Source organism: Anabrus simplex, chromosome 10, assembly GCF_040414725.1.
Source record: "Anabrus simplex isolate iqAnaSimp1 chromosome 10, ASM4041472v1, whole genome shotgun sequence".
NCBI classification, from domain to species: Eukaryota; Metazoa; Arthropoda; class Insecta; order Orthoptera; family Tettigoniidae; genus Anabrus; species Anabrus simplex.
In genome coordinates this window covers 109,471,523-109,487,417 of record NC_090274.1, presented here as the reverse complement: position 1 = coordinate 109,487,417, position 15,895 = coordinate 109,471,523, and the positions used below count along the sequence as shown (strand labels likewise).

Genomic DNA, 15,895 nt, shown 5'->3' with positions numbered 1-15,895 from the left:
ACTCAATGTGAAGCAAGATGTATGTACCAGGTGGAACTCCACACTTACAATGCTTGAACGATTGAAGGAAACCAAGCAGCCCCTTTCAGCTACTCTTGTGTCTTTACCTAAAAGTCCAGAGCCCTTAACCCCTCAGCGTCACAGCAATTTAAAGAGCTTCCTACCCCGCGGCCAGACGAGATTTAAACTACGTGCGAATGAAATACATTGATTCACTCAAAGCGTTACTACAAGTATGAGAGTAGCCCGATATTCACAAAATTTGGAATTCCTTACGAAAGAACTATGTACATGCAGATAATTACATAATTGTTTCACACTTCGTTAGTAATTTAGTTTCGTGTGATAGAGTTAGAAGCACTCTTCGAGACAGAGACCCAAGTCACACTCCTGGCAGCAGTACACCGACGTCTTGTTTTCGCTGTGTTTTGAACACACGATACAGAGTCTCTGAGGTTTATATTTCTCACTCCTGGGTGCTAATTTCCAGATAAAATGTCTTTCCTGCAACCTTGGAACTGTATTAGCTGATGCGCGCCGGCCTTGAATATTTCGTTTCCTGCCCGAGCGAGCATATTTTGTAAACAAACCTTCCATCAGCTGAACCCGATAAGATATCTGCTCAATGTTTGTCCCTGTGACTTGTCTGAATATTCCTAGAGAATTTAGGAATCCGAATTCACTGTTGAAAACTCCCGTTTGACCTGTATAATTATCTGTAATCTCATACACGAAATTTCCAAGTACTGGTTCCTCCTCATCGTCACTCTCATCATTTACCGCTGCATTCGCCACAGCCACATCATCTATTTTATTATCACTGATACTCATACTGCCACTACTATTTCCGACTAAACTTTCATCTGAATTATACAACATTTCAAGCACGTTACTGTCACAACCACGGCTGAGCGCATCGCGTCACACGGGCTGATGAAGCGGCAGCGGGACCGAAAGCAGCAGGACGAAACTGAATGAGGGGAATAACAAACCAACTCGATACATATTTCAGATGAAAGGTCGAGATATCGTCTTTCAAACGAGATATATACCATGAACAACTGGTTCTCGTATTGTATGACAGAAAGCAGTACTAACTGACGCCTACACAGAGCGCTCGTGGAGAGTTACAAAAATATTACAAGCTGAGAAATAAAAACAAATACAATAAATAAACCGCACTCTTAATGTAAAATTAGAGAAAAGAACATCATGCGAAAAGACAAACTTCTCAGATCATCGTGTCTTTATTTTATTCCGTGGAAAAGAATGAAGCTAACAGACTTAAAAAAAAAAACAGAGATTAGTGCTCAGACTTACTTGACAAATACTTGCAAAAACAACTACATGTTAATGATTATCATTTCTTATTTACAACACTGATAAACCCGAAAATGTCTTCTTTAAAACAAAACAATTTGCATTTCCATAACTCCAAAACTCTTCACGCTATAGCCATAAAGGCGAAACCATGCATGGGTCTATACCACGTATAGAGGTCGGCGGCTACAGAAGAAAAGAAGGTCCATAAAACATATAGAGGTCGGCGGCTACGGAAGAAAAGAAGGTCCATACCACATATAGAGGTCGGCGCTGAGGGGTTAACTGCCAACCAATGGCAAGTTGTTGAAGACTATTCCATTGTTAAAACTAATGGAAGTAATGACACAGAAACTTTCTGGAGAGAAGTACCCAACAGTGTCAAAAGTCATTCCATTGGTTAGAGGAATTCAAATTAGCCTAAAGGGTAAGATGACTAACACGACTGTTGGAGGTTCATTAAAAGAGGAGCTAGTTCAAGGTATCCAAAACCGATTTGGATCTGTTGAAAAGAATGTAATTATTGCCAGTGCTGCTTTACTGGATCCAAGATTCAAGAAGGCAGCATTGGAGTAATTACAAATTTCGAGGTAGCCCATCAGTACATAATGAGAGGACTGGACGTGCTTTGCAAAGAGGACGAAGAAGAATCAAGTGAAAACTGTGTGTCTGAAACAAATACTGGTACTGTATCTCAAGACGATCATAGTTATGAAATTTGGGGTTTCCTGGACAATAGACTTTGTAGTCTGATACAAAAATCAAACCCTGTAAGTTCCGCCACTGTCATACTCCGCCAATACATCGAGAAATCCTATGAAGATAGAAAAAACTGCGGCAAAAGTTCAGAACAACTTACCATATTCCAGCGCACGCATCTAGGCACGATTGCATTGTCATTTGTTTCTCTCTCACTCGAGTCTCGCGAAGGGCGTGATCGTGCGGTGGACAGACCTGCCAACTGTTCATATAAAGAACTAGTCTTAGTGCAGCGGTACTACTTTTGAAAAAGCCATTGGTCTGGATTGGTTAGGCCATTGGTCTGGATCAAGGAAAGGGGGTCTTATTCACGTCGTTATATTGCTGTTACCGTTCATATACCCACGGTATTTGTGTCTTAGATGATAAGTTTTATTTATCAGCCTATTTTTCTTTACGAACCGTTAACACCCAGCTCCTGACGGCATAGTTTTCTAGGACGGGAACGGCACAGTACTTAACATACATACTTACATCATCTTTATAGACTGTTATGACTTTCAGCGTTCAGTCTGTAAGCCTCTGTGACTTTACCAAACGTTGTCACAATCCTCTATTTGCAACTAGTGCTGAGGCCACATTTACTTCTATATCTGTTATCTTTAAATCGTTAGAAACTGAGTCCAACCACCATCGTCTTGGTCTCCCTCCACTTCACTTACGCTCCATAACAGAATACATTATTCTCCTAGGTAACATATCCTCCTCCATTCGCCTCATACGACCCCACCACCGAAACTGGTTTATGCCTACAGATTCATCCATCAATTTCATTCCTAACTACGCCTTTATCTCATTCTCAGTACCCTCCTGCCATTGTTCCCACCTGTTTGTACTAGCAATCATTCTCGCTACTTTCACCTGTTACTTCTAAGATATCCTGAGTCCACCTTACTTTCGCTCCCAAAAAGCAATGTCGGTCTGAAAACAGACCAATGTATAGATAGTTCCGTCCGGGAGCTGTCTTCCTTTTTGTAGAATACTGTTGATCGCAACTATGAGCTCATTGTGTTAGCTTTAATGCACCTTGATTTAATCTCACTTACTATACTACCATTCTGGGAGAACACACAACCTAATTCTTAAAATTATCTACCTGTTCCAGCTTTGTATCACCAATCTGACATTCAATTCTCTTGAATTTCTTACCTACTGACATTTAGACTTGGAAAAGCTGATTTTCATACTATACTCATTGCACCTATTTTCACGTTCCAAGATATTAGACTGCAGCCCAATTGTTAACATAAATGCCTTTGATTGATTTTGATTAACTACCCTTTATCCCGACCCTCCATGGCTTAGGCGGCAGTGCACCAGCCTCTCACCACCGGGTTCCATGGTTCAAATCTTGGTCACTCCATGTGGGATTTGTGCTGAACAAAGCGGAGGCAGGACAGGTTTCTCTCCAGGGACTCCGGTTTTCCCTATCACCTTTCATTCCAGCAACACTCTCCAACATCATTTCACTTCTCCTGCCAGTAATTTATCATTGCCCCAGAGGAGTGCGACAGGCTTCGGCAGCGGGCAGATTTCCTATCCTCACCGCTAGATGGGGGCTTCATTCATTCCATCCTTGACCTGGTCGAATGACTGGAAACAGGCTGTGAATTTTCATTACACTTGATCCCATAGTCCCCCAGTAAAGTAAACATCTTTTCCTTCATACCCTGTCATATGCTTTCTCTATATCTACAAAACATAAACATAACTATCTACTCCTCTCATAGCATTTTTCAATTACCTGCCGCATATTGAAAATCTGATCCTGACAACCCCTCTGTGGTCCGAAACCGCACTAGTTTCCATCCAACTTCATCTCAACCACTGATTGCACCCTCCATTCCAAGATGCCAGTGAAAACTTTGCCTGGTATACTAATCAATGAGATACCTCGATAGTTGTTGCAATCCTTCCTGTTCCCTTGCTTATTGGTAAGTGCAATTACTGCTTTTGTCCAATCAGAAGGTACCTTACTGACACTCCACGCTAATCTTATTACTCTAAGAAGCCATTTTATCTCTGTCTTCCTACTATACAGCACTTCGCCATTTGAGGTCTAATTTCATCTTTTCCTGCTGCTTTAGGATAATGGAGTTTATTTACCATCAAGCATAATTTCACCATCATTTTCCTCCTCCCCATGAGCTTGGTTGTTCGCAACGTCACCAGGAAGACTTCCTTTTACGTTGAGAAGATTTTCAAATTATTCCTTCCACCTGTTCAGGTGAACTTAAAACACTTTCAAAAACCACCGGATTGAGCAAGGACGGAACCTAAATGCTCTAAACTTTGAGTTACTGAGCCCGGCTTCCATTTAAAATTGTATTAAAATTATAGATTTAAAAAAAAAAAAAAAAAATTGTTTACAACCACCTATTCAATACATTATAATATTGTAGTATAATCATGAAGTATCTTAAATAATGGGACATGTTTCGTTCGGCATAGTGAACATCATCAGCCATTAATGCACAAAGACTAGGTCAGGGCCCTGAGTTCAAATATGATCATAATAGTATCCTCATATCAAAAGAGTAACCGTGTCATAATGGGTGGTGTGAATAAAAATGAGCACACACTCTTTACTCGCGAATTTAGAGCAGGCACTCGCAGTGAGGTGAATAAAAACCGCCTGTCGGAAGCAATCACTCACATCAGACCTGTGACCTTGAGCACACACTCCAGTTGCTCGAGTAGCAGAGTGGGCGCTCCGGATTTCTGGTGAATAAAGATAAAGCAGGCACTCTTTCCGGTAAGCGCCTGCTCATGTTTCCTTGAGCTAACTCAGTAGGTGACTCCAAATGATAGTGTCAAGTTCAATAGCATGGCAGAGGTAATGGTGGTGGTTAATCGGAAAAGAAAATTATATAAACTTCGCAGAAAATGATCTCAACTTGATTACAGAGTGTTATAAAGGTCCAGTAAGGAGCATGCTGAAGAGCCTCCGTGGCTCAGACAGCAGCGCACCGGCCTTTCACCTTTGGGTTCCGTGGTTCAACTCTCGGCCACTCCATGTGGAATTTGTGCTGGACAAAGCGGAGGCGGGAAGGGTTTTTCTCCGGGTACTCCAGTTTTTCCTGTCATCTTTCATTCCAGCAACACTCTCCAGTATCATTACATTTCATCTGTCAGTCATTAATCATTACCCCAGAGGAGTGCGACAGGCTTTGGCAGCCGGCACGATTCCTATCCTGACCGCTTCATTCATTCCATTCCTGACCCGGCCAGATGACTGGAAACAGGCTATGGATTTTCAAGGAGCATGCTGAATGGTTAGCGGAGCATTTCCTTGAGCACTCCAAACAAACAAACAAGAGGTGGTGCACTAACAAATGAAGAAAAAATGCAAATCTTCTTGCGTTTTGTTGGTGACCCTGTGTTTCAGAGTGGAGCTGGTGAAGACATCTCGGAGAACTGTATCAAAAACATTTTCGCAGGTTTTGACATGAACAGAAATGAAAGCATATTATTAGATAACATTCCGACAAATGTTTCTTAGATGCAGGAAGCACGGGCTAAGTGGCAAGAACGTTTGAGGTTCCCTTATGCTGTCGGAACTGTAGACTGTACTCATGTACAGATTCAGAAGCCACATGTTCATGTGAATGACTACATTTACAGAAAAGGCGTCCCTAGCATTAATGTACAGGCCACTTGCAATGGAAAGGAAGAATTCAACCAGCGTAGATGCATCACGGCCTGACTACTTATAATTATAATTATCTCTGTACTACTTACAAATATAGTCAACTGATATACAGTATGTGGAATTACTTCAAATGATACTATACAACTGGTATAAGATTAAAATTTACATTGCATTTATTTACTTTTTTTTTTAACCCATTCTGGAACCTAAGTAGCATAACGACCTGCTGCGTCTTAACCAGAGCCCCTTTTGCCACCACTTTTCAGAGTTCCCATGTCCCATTATTTAAGATACTTCATGATTGTAGTATAATCCAATGAGTATACTGTAATGTATCGAATAGGTGGTTGTAAATAAAATAAAAATTATAATTTCAATATATCAACTTCAACACGGTTCCATTATGAGATTAACCCTTTGAGAGTCAGGTTTCTTAGTCCACTGCACACCCCAAAATTCAGGTTATTGCAGATGTTGGCAAAACAACCCTCAGGAGGCATTATATTTTAATGAAACGAATGAATTTAACATAGTGTGTTAACAAGACATCAAACAACTAGTTTGAGCACAAACATTGTGGAAAAACATTTTTAGTAATGTCTTTTGGTATGATAATCCTCAAAACAAGGTACAGGGAACAATTTTTTGCTTACTTAATCTGCTTACCCTCCAGGGTTGGTTTTTCCCTCGGACTCAACGAGGAACCCCACCTCTACCACCTCAAGAGCAGTGTCCTGGAGCGTGAGACATTGGGTCGGGGATACAACTGGGGAGAATGACCAGTACCTCACCCAGGAGGCCTCACCTGCTATGCTGAACAGGGACCTTGGTGGGGGATGAGAAGGTTGGAAAGGATAGGCAAGGAAGAGGGAAGGAAGCGGCCCTGGCGTTAAGTTAGGTACCATTCCGGCATTTGCCTGGAGGGGAAGTGGGAGACCACGGAAAACCACTTCCAGGATGGCTGAGGTCATAACCGAACCCACCTCCACTCAGTTGACCTCCCGAGGCTGAGCGGACCCCGTTCCAGCCCTCGTACCACTTTTCAAATTTCGTGGGAGAGCCGGGAATCGAACCCGGGCCTCTAGGGATGGCAGCTAATCACACTAACTACTACACCACAGAGGCGGACAACAATTTTTTGAAAATGTCCATTTCTGAAGAATTTTTCGTCAGTGAAACATTCTAAATTCCTGCCATCGAAGCTCAAGCAGTTGGCATAAATTGGTTAGTTATAGTCTCGTCTTCCCAAACTCTGTGATTACTAGGCACTTTATTTACATTTGTTCACTTCGGACGTGGCGGCTGTAAGACCTCATCCTCACTTTCACTTAAGTCTACGCCACTTGAATTATTTCCAGATATACCTCCTACATCGTCTTCATCACTGTCTTCAAATACTGAACAATCACTTTCAGTATTCATAAGAATTTCACAAACTGTATCGTCGCATGTAAGCAAGTCAGCTCGACTTCGTGCAACCATGTTCAACTGTTTGCAATTGACTCGCTAAAGCTGAGGACATCTGCTTAAAAACATTTCATTTCCAGCGCTCCCCGTGGAGATAACAATAACCTAACGACTTCAAAATATAGCCAACAGATGTAGGGAGCTATCCGTTTTTTAATCGTTGTCCAAAGACATACAGTTACAAACATATATCACTTCAAATTCCAACACGCAATATATTGCGCCGTAAGCACAGCGGCACTTACCGCTACACGCAATAAATTGCGCCATGACCTTCAAGGGGTTAATTCCATTATATAATCTCGGAGGTGGATGTGTCTGAACACTGTAGTTAAGAGTTGAAGCAGTGCAGGAAAGAGTCACAAGAGTTTGGTTCATGGTGCCACCAGACTAGGCACTTATCTCTATCTAAGTACGAAGACTAATAACAATACTTTTGTACCTATCTCTTCAACTTCCATGTCGGCAAGAGGCTGAGGTGACTCCTCTAGTTTGCTCTTGAGAGATGAGTTTAGCTGTAGCTTTCTTCTCTTGTAAGCCTGCACCGACTTAGGTTCCAGCTGAGAGAGCATCGCCTCCTTGCTCTGGTCAGGCTTCATTGGTGGGTAGCCCAGGTATTCGTGGTTCTAACAACAGAGTGATAAACATAAGTCATAGACAGAAAGATAGGAACATGACCACAAATTGTTCTTAACACTTTCAACACTACTGTATTTTAATATATAATTACATAACAGTGAAACAGACTACATACCCGACTTTTGTATCATATGAAGGTATGTTGGCCATCCAAAACTAAGATGATAATCGAGTACATATATTAAGTATTTTAATTATACTAGTCATGAAAAACATAAAAAAATATATGAGAAAAAACTTTTACATTAAAGTTTTAAGATACCTGGCAACTTCACAAAACCGAAACTCAGAAGATCTTGATATGAAAATCAAGAAAAATCAGGAGATACAATTGGTCAAAACTGCTTATTCTACATGTCTTGCACAATAGAGGAGTACTATGGTACATATTATAACACTTAGGGCCGGTTGCATAAAATTTAATCTGAGTTCAACCACCTGAAACTGATCTCCAGTCAAGCTGAACTTAGAATTTTGGTTGTATAAACATTAATCCAAGATCATGTCTTCTTGATGGAAGATCAAATCTGACCGGTGAATTTTCTCAGATTAACCTGGTTGAACTAAGTTCAGCAGAAGGAATTAATTATTATTTTTGTGGGAAATAAATCTGTTTAGGTGTCTATAACATAATAACAAAAAAGAACAAATAGGCCTACTGTTGATTAAAGTAAAATGGTAAGTAATGCTATTTGTAATTATTTGAACAATAATCCTACTATTAACAAGTTGTTTGTTTACTGTTTTTTGCTTACGGCCTATAGGTTATGATATTTTCAGATTTCACATTACTCTGATGTTTCATCCGAGAATGGAGAGTATGAACTACAAAGAACTCCTCGCGTGTTTCAACATAGAAAGAATCCCTTTTTAGAACTAAATGATCGACAATTTAAAATAAGATTTCGATTAGGAAAACGTGTAGTTAAAAAACTAGAACAAAGATTACATCTACAATAAAGGACACAAACTCAACGAAATCCTGCACTGAATCCAATGTTCATGATCCTTCTCACACTAAGATTTTACGCAACTGGAACCTTCCAAATAGTAATTGGAGATATATTCAATGTCAATAAAGGAACTGCAAGTAGGACTATACACAAAGTCACTAGAGCGATTGCAGCTCTGAAACCTCAATTCATCAAGATGCCTACTGAGGAGCATGAAATAAGAAGGGTAATGCGAGACTTCTATAACATCTGCAACTTTCCTGGAGTTCTAGATGCAATAGACTGTACACATATACTAATTATATCACCTGGTGGCAACAATGCAGAAATATACAGAAATCGCCATGGTTGGTTTTCCTTAAATGTACAAGCTGTCTGATATTCAAAACTTCGTTTTCAAAATATTGTTGCCAGGTGGCCAGGATCTGCGCATGACAGCAATATTTTTAGGAATTCTAGAATTCATGCCCAATTTGAAGCTGGAGAATTTCTCCAAGGTGTGCTCTTGGGAGATAGTGCATACCGTTGTTATCACTATTTACTTACACGTACAATGCACGAAGAAAGCCGCTCAGAACTAGCATATGACAGGGCGCACAGGAAGACGAGATCAGTAATCAAACGGTCTTTCGGTGTTGTCAAAAGGAGATTTCCATGTTAAAGAATTAAACTAGCAGTAAAGTTACTTCGAGTTCCACCTATCATAGTGGCAACATTTGTATTACATACCTTGGCCATTAATGCAGATGATCACACTCCTGATGATGATGATGCTGTTTTCAGAGGAAGGATGATTTATCAGGAACTGCCTGAACATGCTGTAAATCAGGGAAATGGAAGAGAAAACACATCACTTAGAACTGCACTGATTAACAACACTTTCAGGTATTTCTGAACTTTTAATTGCACTATAAACTTGGTATTAATGCTTATTCATTTTTCTGATATTCTTTCATTTTCATTTCTAGTTCCAAGTTCAATATCTTCATTTTCACTGCATGCTCTTCTTCCAGACACTCGAGCCTCCTCTTATAAAAAGTCTCCCTTACATCTTCTTTCTTCCTCTTTTCAGGCAGTGAAGTTGAAGGTCCTGGATTGGAACTGCACACGCTCTCTCCATTTCACTCATCTACTCGAAATTCCTGACCTTCAGTTATCACTAAAAAACTTGAAGGACATTCGGGGATCTGCAGTGATGACTTCCACATGGAAGCCAACATCATCGTCGAACTCGCTGACGATGGGATGAAACTGCGGCTTAAGTGCAGCAATAAGTTTTTGCCCACTTTCGTCTAAAGAAGGTGGCACATACTGACCGCCCCCCGTTTTGTATAACTGTACCTTATCTTCGGCATTTGCCTGTTTTGCCTCTTCTACATGTTTTCGTAACATAATTTGAGAGACTTCCATTCCCGCTGGACCTCGTTCCTGGAATTGTACTCCAATGCTATTCGTTTCCAAGCTTCCCCCTTAGACTTCGTAGTGGAGCTGTCGGTTTTTTTATTTTCTATGATTTCCTTGTGTCCTAACGCAATATCAATTAGCATATCTTTCTCCTCTTTCTTAAAATTTGCAGTACGCGTCTTCTTACTACTCTTGGTTCTCCATTTTGCTGCTTTATTTACGTATCGCAGACAAATGAATGTCGAATGGCGTCGAGAATTGTCGATCTTCCTATCTAAATCACAAGTTTGATACAACTCGATTCGATACAATCGCAAATCTCTCTCTTATTTAGCGATGTTGTCAACTCTGTTTCGTCGACCTTAGTTCAACACTGAACTTGGTTCAGTGATCTGAGATTAGTGTTATACAACTCACACAGAGAAAAGAACGAAGTTCATTTCTGATCTTCGATCAAAACTAAACTACAGTTAGCGATTTTTATGCAACTGGCCCTTATTAACTCAAAACATGACTGTTGCTATACAAGGCTACAAGGCTAAAAATTATACATTTTCTATTCCCTCACAGGAAGTATGTGAGATTATCGGTCCCTGATAAGCCTTCCAAAAATAGTATGAAATCATGCTCCATGCGTGCGAATCGGATGCCATTACTTAACAAATTCATAGACTAATATACAGTAAAAACTGGTTAGGACGTTTTTGTGGGGACCGAGGAAAAAAATAAGTCATATAAGTTTATCAACGTCAAATTGATCACAATTTAAAACCATATTAACAACATAAAACTGTGTTAAAAATATACTGTCTCTTAAGTTCATATTTTCAATCAGTCAAAGACTTGCGAGTCGTATGCCATAAACAGATAAAAACATATGCAAACCGGTTTGCTCACTTATGCTATAAAGTGAATTTAAAAAGAACAAATTATAAAATAGAATAGTCTTGAAACACTATGTGCTTAATTTATTGCACTTCTTAAAACTTCATGTAGTATCGTAGTAGAAATAATTCAATAAAAACTACAGTGTCCCTTTAATGGAGCAATCCTAATGAGGTAGAAACGAGCAACTAAGTCCTTTGAGATGTTGTCAAGAACTGCTTGCTGTGCTTCATTGCGCTTCGCAAAGACAGCGACCTTTTGAGGTCCGCAATGAACTGGGAACGTTGTGGGAACTATGTGGGATTGAGATGTCCACAGACCCAAAAAGAACTAAATGGGATAGATACAGAGAAGTTCTCGGGAAGGCTGTACAAAAAATTCCAACTAACATGAGAGGACAGAAAGAATTGGATGAGGCAGTGGAACTATTAGTAGAGGCCATTATAGATTCATTCCATAACTGTCCTCGCAAAGAAAAGAAAAACACCAAAAAAGTAAGGTGGTGGAACAACAAACTAACCAAAATGACAAAAGAGATTAGGATGTTGTATAGAATATCATCTAGAAATGGTATGTGGGACCTATATCATAGGAAACTCACCGAGTATAACATAAAGATACGGAAAGCAAAAAGAAAATCTTGCAGACTGTTCTGTGAGAAAGTGGAATCACACACTGAAACAGCAAGGCTCCAGAAGGTTCTGAAAGCAACCCATATAAATCAAGTGGAGACACTGAAGAAACCAGATGGGTCATTTGCTCAGGTGGGTAGCGACATGCTGGAGATACTAATGGCGCGTCACTTTCCTGAGGCTGAGGAGATGTTAGAAGAAGAAACGGTTGGAACAGAGACCGGAGCTCGAAGAGCAGACTGGAACTGTGCCAACACAATAATAAAACATAACTATGTAAAATAGGCAATCGACATGTTTCATCCTATAAAAGCTCCGGGGCCAGATGAGATACTTCCGACACTCCTACAGGCAGAACGGGAGATACTCGTCAATAACCTGATGGACCTTTTCAGAGCTAGTCTAGCTTTAAGGTACGTGCCGAAATCATGGTCAGAAGCTAAAGCAGTATTCATACGTAACCCTGGAAGGGCAAATTATGCCCAATCCAAAGCATACAAACCATTATGTTTAACCTCCTTCATGCTGAAAGCAATGGAGAAAATTCAGGATAAATATAAGAGAAGAACGGTGCAACTGAACTCAACGTTACATGAAAATCAGTTTGCATATAGACCTGGCAGATCCACTGAAGTAGCACTCCACCAATTAGTTTGTAAACTAGAGGAACGCCTAGAATATAAAGAAATTGCACTTGTGGCATTTCTAGATACAGAAGGAGCCTTCAGCAATACAACCTATGACTCTATCATACCTACCAACTTTACAAAACCAAAAATCAGGAGATTTTGATATGAAAATCAGGAGAAATCAGGAGAAACAATTGGTCAAAACTGCTTATTCTACATGTCTTGCGTAATACAATATTATGATATATTTATAACATTTATTGTCTCAAAGCCTGACTGTTTCTATAACGAGGCTACAAGGCTAAAAATTACACATCTCTATTACCACACAGGAAGTATGTGAGTGAGATGATCGGTCTCTGATAAGCCTACCGAAAATAGTATGAACTCATGCTCCACACGTATGAATCGGTCATGCACTTAAATGCCATCACTTAGGAAATGCATAAATTAATATATTGCACCAAGCGCCCGCGCGATTATGCGAAGCACAATGCTATTTGTATCGTACCCGTGCTTCGCTACACAATTCTCAGAAAGACTAGCCTTATAGTTTTCCCAACTGAAGTCAATACAGGTCATTACAATGACATCAGTACGAATATCGCAATTAAAGGTAATGCTGCCATATGAAATATTCGCTAAAATGAAAAACAGCACATTTTCTCACTTTTAAAGAAAAGTACAACAGTGTCGATCTAACAGTTCGAAGTTCCAAAGGTAGAATGACCAAGCCGCAGACAGCCGCTAACACTCCTGTGTCATCATTCCATTTAAGATGATGCTTGTTGTTTAACAGGACCTAACATCTAGGTCATCGGCCCCTAATGGTACAAAATGAGACGAAAAGTAATGACAATTTAGAAGTCCAAAATCATCCACTGACCAGAATTCAAAAAGCGGTGTTTCTCACATAGTGGCTACTAATCATAGGCAAGGCTGACCCATGGTGTCGCTCATAAGAGTGGTACTTTGCACAAGTAAAAGCAACCCAGCGTGGTGGTACTAATTATAAGTAGTTTCATAGTTCTAATTCAAACATCCCTAGTTCGCCCCTTTTAGTCGCCTCTTATGACAAGCAGGGGATACCGTGAGTGTATTCTTCGCCTGCGTCCCCCATCCACATGGAGTGTGTGTGGTCCGCGAGAGCTATTTTATTTTGCTCAAGTCCGCCGGAACGCGCCACGTGGTAGTATTACCTCTCCCCCTGCTGTGCCAACGAAGTAGATTTGTGGTTATTCCATTTCGGTGTGCACACTGCTCATTCCAATCACTGCCTCAGAGCAGGTATTGTATAGCTGGAATACTATGATGATCCAGTATGTTACGTACCAGTAGTATCAGAAAATTTATGAACCAGAGGAATGGCATGCTAAAGAAGAGAGAGAGATCTAACTCCCCAGCTACTTTCCACCAATATTCAGGCAGGCTGTTATACTAGGTACGCAGCAGTAATCCCATCTATCGGAGATAAATGGCAGAAGAATACACAAAGCACATCACAACAAACAATGGTCAATGTAATGTTATTGTTGATCATTTTTATGAGCTGTCTATATTGCAGGCCTTCACATTTAGTTTTCTTCCGACTCTGTGATATTACAGTATCTAATGTAAAGTGAGTCGTCCTTTCTTTTATGACTCCCTCTTGTGTTATTATTCAATCGATCGTTCCTTCATGACTTTTTTCTCATTCTTAAAATCATCTTCACAATATTAGTATAGTCAGTACGGTAAAACTGAATAAGACATAAATAATAAGAAATTGTACTCTCTATATCTCTTTTTTATGTAGTACTTTTGTTATGACCAATTAGATAGGTAATTAAAAATTAAATTTTGGCACCTTCCCCTAAACTACCATTTTGAACAGGGTGAAAAAATTATTTATAGCGTAGATTGTAGTTTCTTATTCCTCGACTTTACATACAGATTTTCATTAACTTCTGTTCACCCATTTTCTCGTACCTCGGCGCTGATATAGGCTTAGCAACAAAAATCCAAATTCATGAATATCTCTGTTATCATAGCCAGTACGGTAAAAATGTATATGACATAAATGTTAGGAAATTTAATAATACATAACGTTAATTATGTAGTATTTATCGATAGGGCAAATAATAACATAAATATGTGAGAATTAAATTTTAGGCCTTCCCCTAAACTACCATTTCATTCAGCGTAAACACAATTATTTTTGGCCTACATTGTAGCGACTTATTCCCCAACTTTATATATCGATTTTTGTTAAATTCTCTTGAGCTGTTTTCTTGTGATGCACATACGTACATACATACATACAGACAGACAGACAGACAGACAGGCAGGCACACATTACGGAAAATTTAAACATGAATTTATACTCGTTACTGTGGTCACGACCGGTACAGAAATATCATTCATTATAAATTCTGAGCAATGTTCAGACACTCCTATTTTATTTATTTTGAGATAAATTAAAATTAGTCAGAATTGTATCCAAATGGCTCCTAAAATCTCTAGAAAAGTCACTAGTCATTATCATTGAAATCCTATCACTAAATTACTAAAAAAGACTCAATATCTAGCGAGTAGTCTCTAGAATCGACTAGACTGATGTGAACGAACACGAACATAGCACGCGAGAACGAAAGATTTACGATCGATATACGCGTCGCGATATACAGGTTTCAATAAACAACGCACATTTCTCACAAAAATAAACGTGAGATATTTCGTTTGAAAGCGCCCAATGAACGAAGGACTTCCAGCCACTCGCGTAAACAAGTTGAAATTGTGGGATTTGAAAACAAATGTTTGAAGTTCACCAAAAAATAAACTAAAATCGGGAGAAATAATAGAATAATCGGGAGGCGGAAAAAAGTGTCGAAAATCGGGAGTCTCCTCCGTAAATCGGGAAAGTTGGCAGGTATGCTCTATGATCAAAGCATTAGAACAGAGCAAGGTGAGTAAAACCGTCGTCAAATGGATTAAATCCATGTTAAATGAAAGGAAGATAAAAGCACCCTGTTTGAAGAAACGCTGTGCTCAGGGAGTTCTTTCGCCTCTGCTGTGGAACCTCGTGGTAAACAAAATCATAGCTATGCTCAACGAACAGGGTTTTTATACACAAGGATACGCAGATGACCTAGTGATTGTGGTACGAGGAAGGTGGTGAGTTTTATCCATGACCTCATGCAAAGATTCCTCAACCTTGTGGAGAACTGGTGTCGGGAAGAACAACTGTCAGTCAACCCGAAACGATAACTCTGGTCTCTTTCACAAGAAGGAGAAAATTAGGGGGAAAGAGATCAATGAAGCTATTTGGACAAAATATATATGTGGAAGAACAGGTACTGCACCTAGGTGTAGTGTTAGATAAAAAGGAACATAACTTGGGCCAAGAACTTGTTGTATGCATGTAAAAGAGTCGTCGGGAAGACATGGGGTCTAAGACCATCATTGGTAATGTGGATATACACAATGATCATTAGACCGTTGATGGCCTATGCTGCAATCATCTGGTGGCAGAAAGTAAGTCAAGGAAAAGTCAGCAGTAGATTAGATAGCCTACAG

At 39.8% G+C, this 15,895-nt stretch overlaps 1 protein-coding gene across 1 annotated transcript in view; it reads right to left on the bottom strand.

The window, feature by feature from the left end:
* Positions 1–15,895, bottom strand: part of LOC136882297 (zinc finger CCHC domain-containing protein 8 homolog) — a 154,651-nt gene that overhangs the window by 45,468 nt on the left and 93,288 nt on the right. The window contains exon 6 of the mRNA XM_067154867.2: positions 7,641–7,824. Coding sequence (XP_067010968.1) covers positions 7,641–7,824 — 184 coding nt within the window. The remainder of the gene's footprint in view (positions 1–7,640; positions 7,825–15,895) is intronic.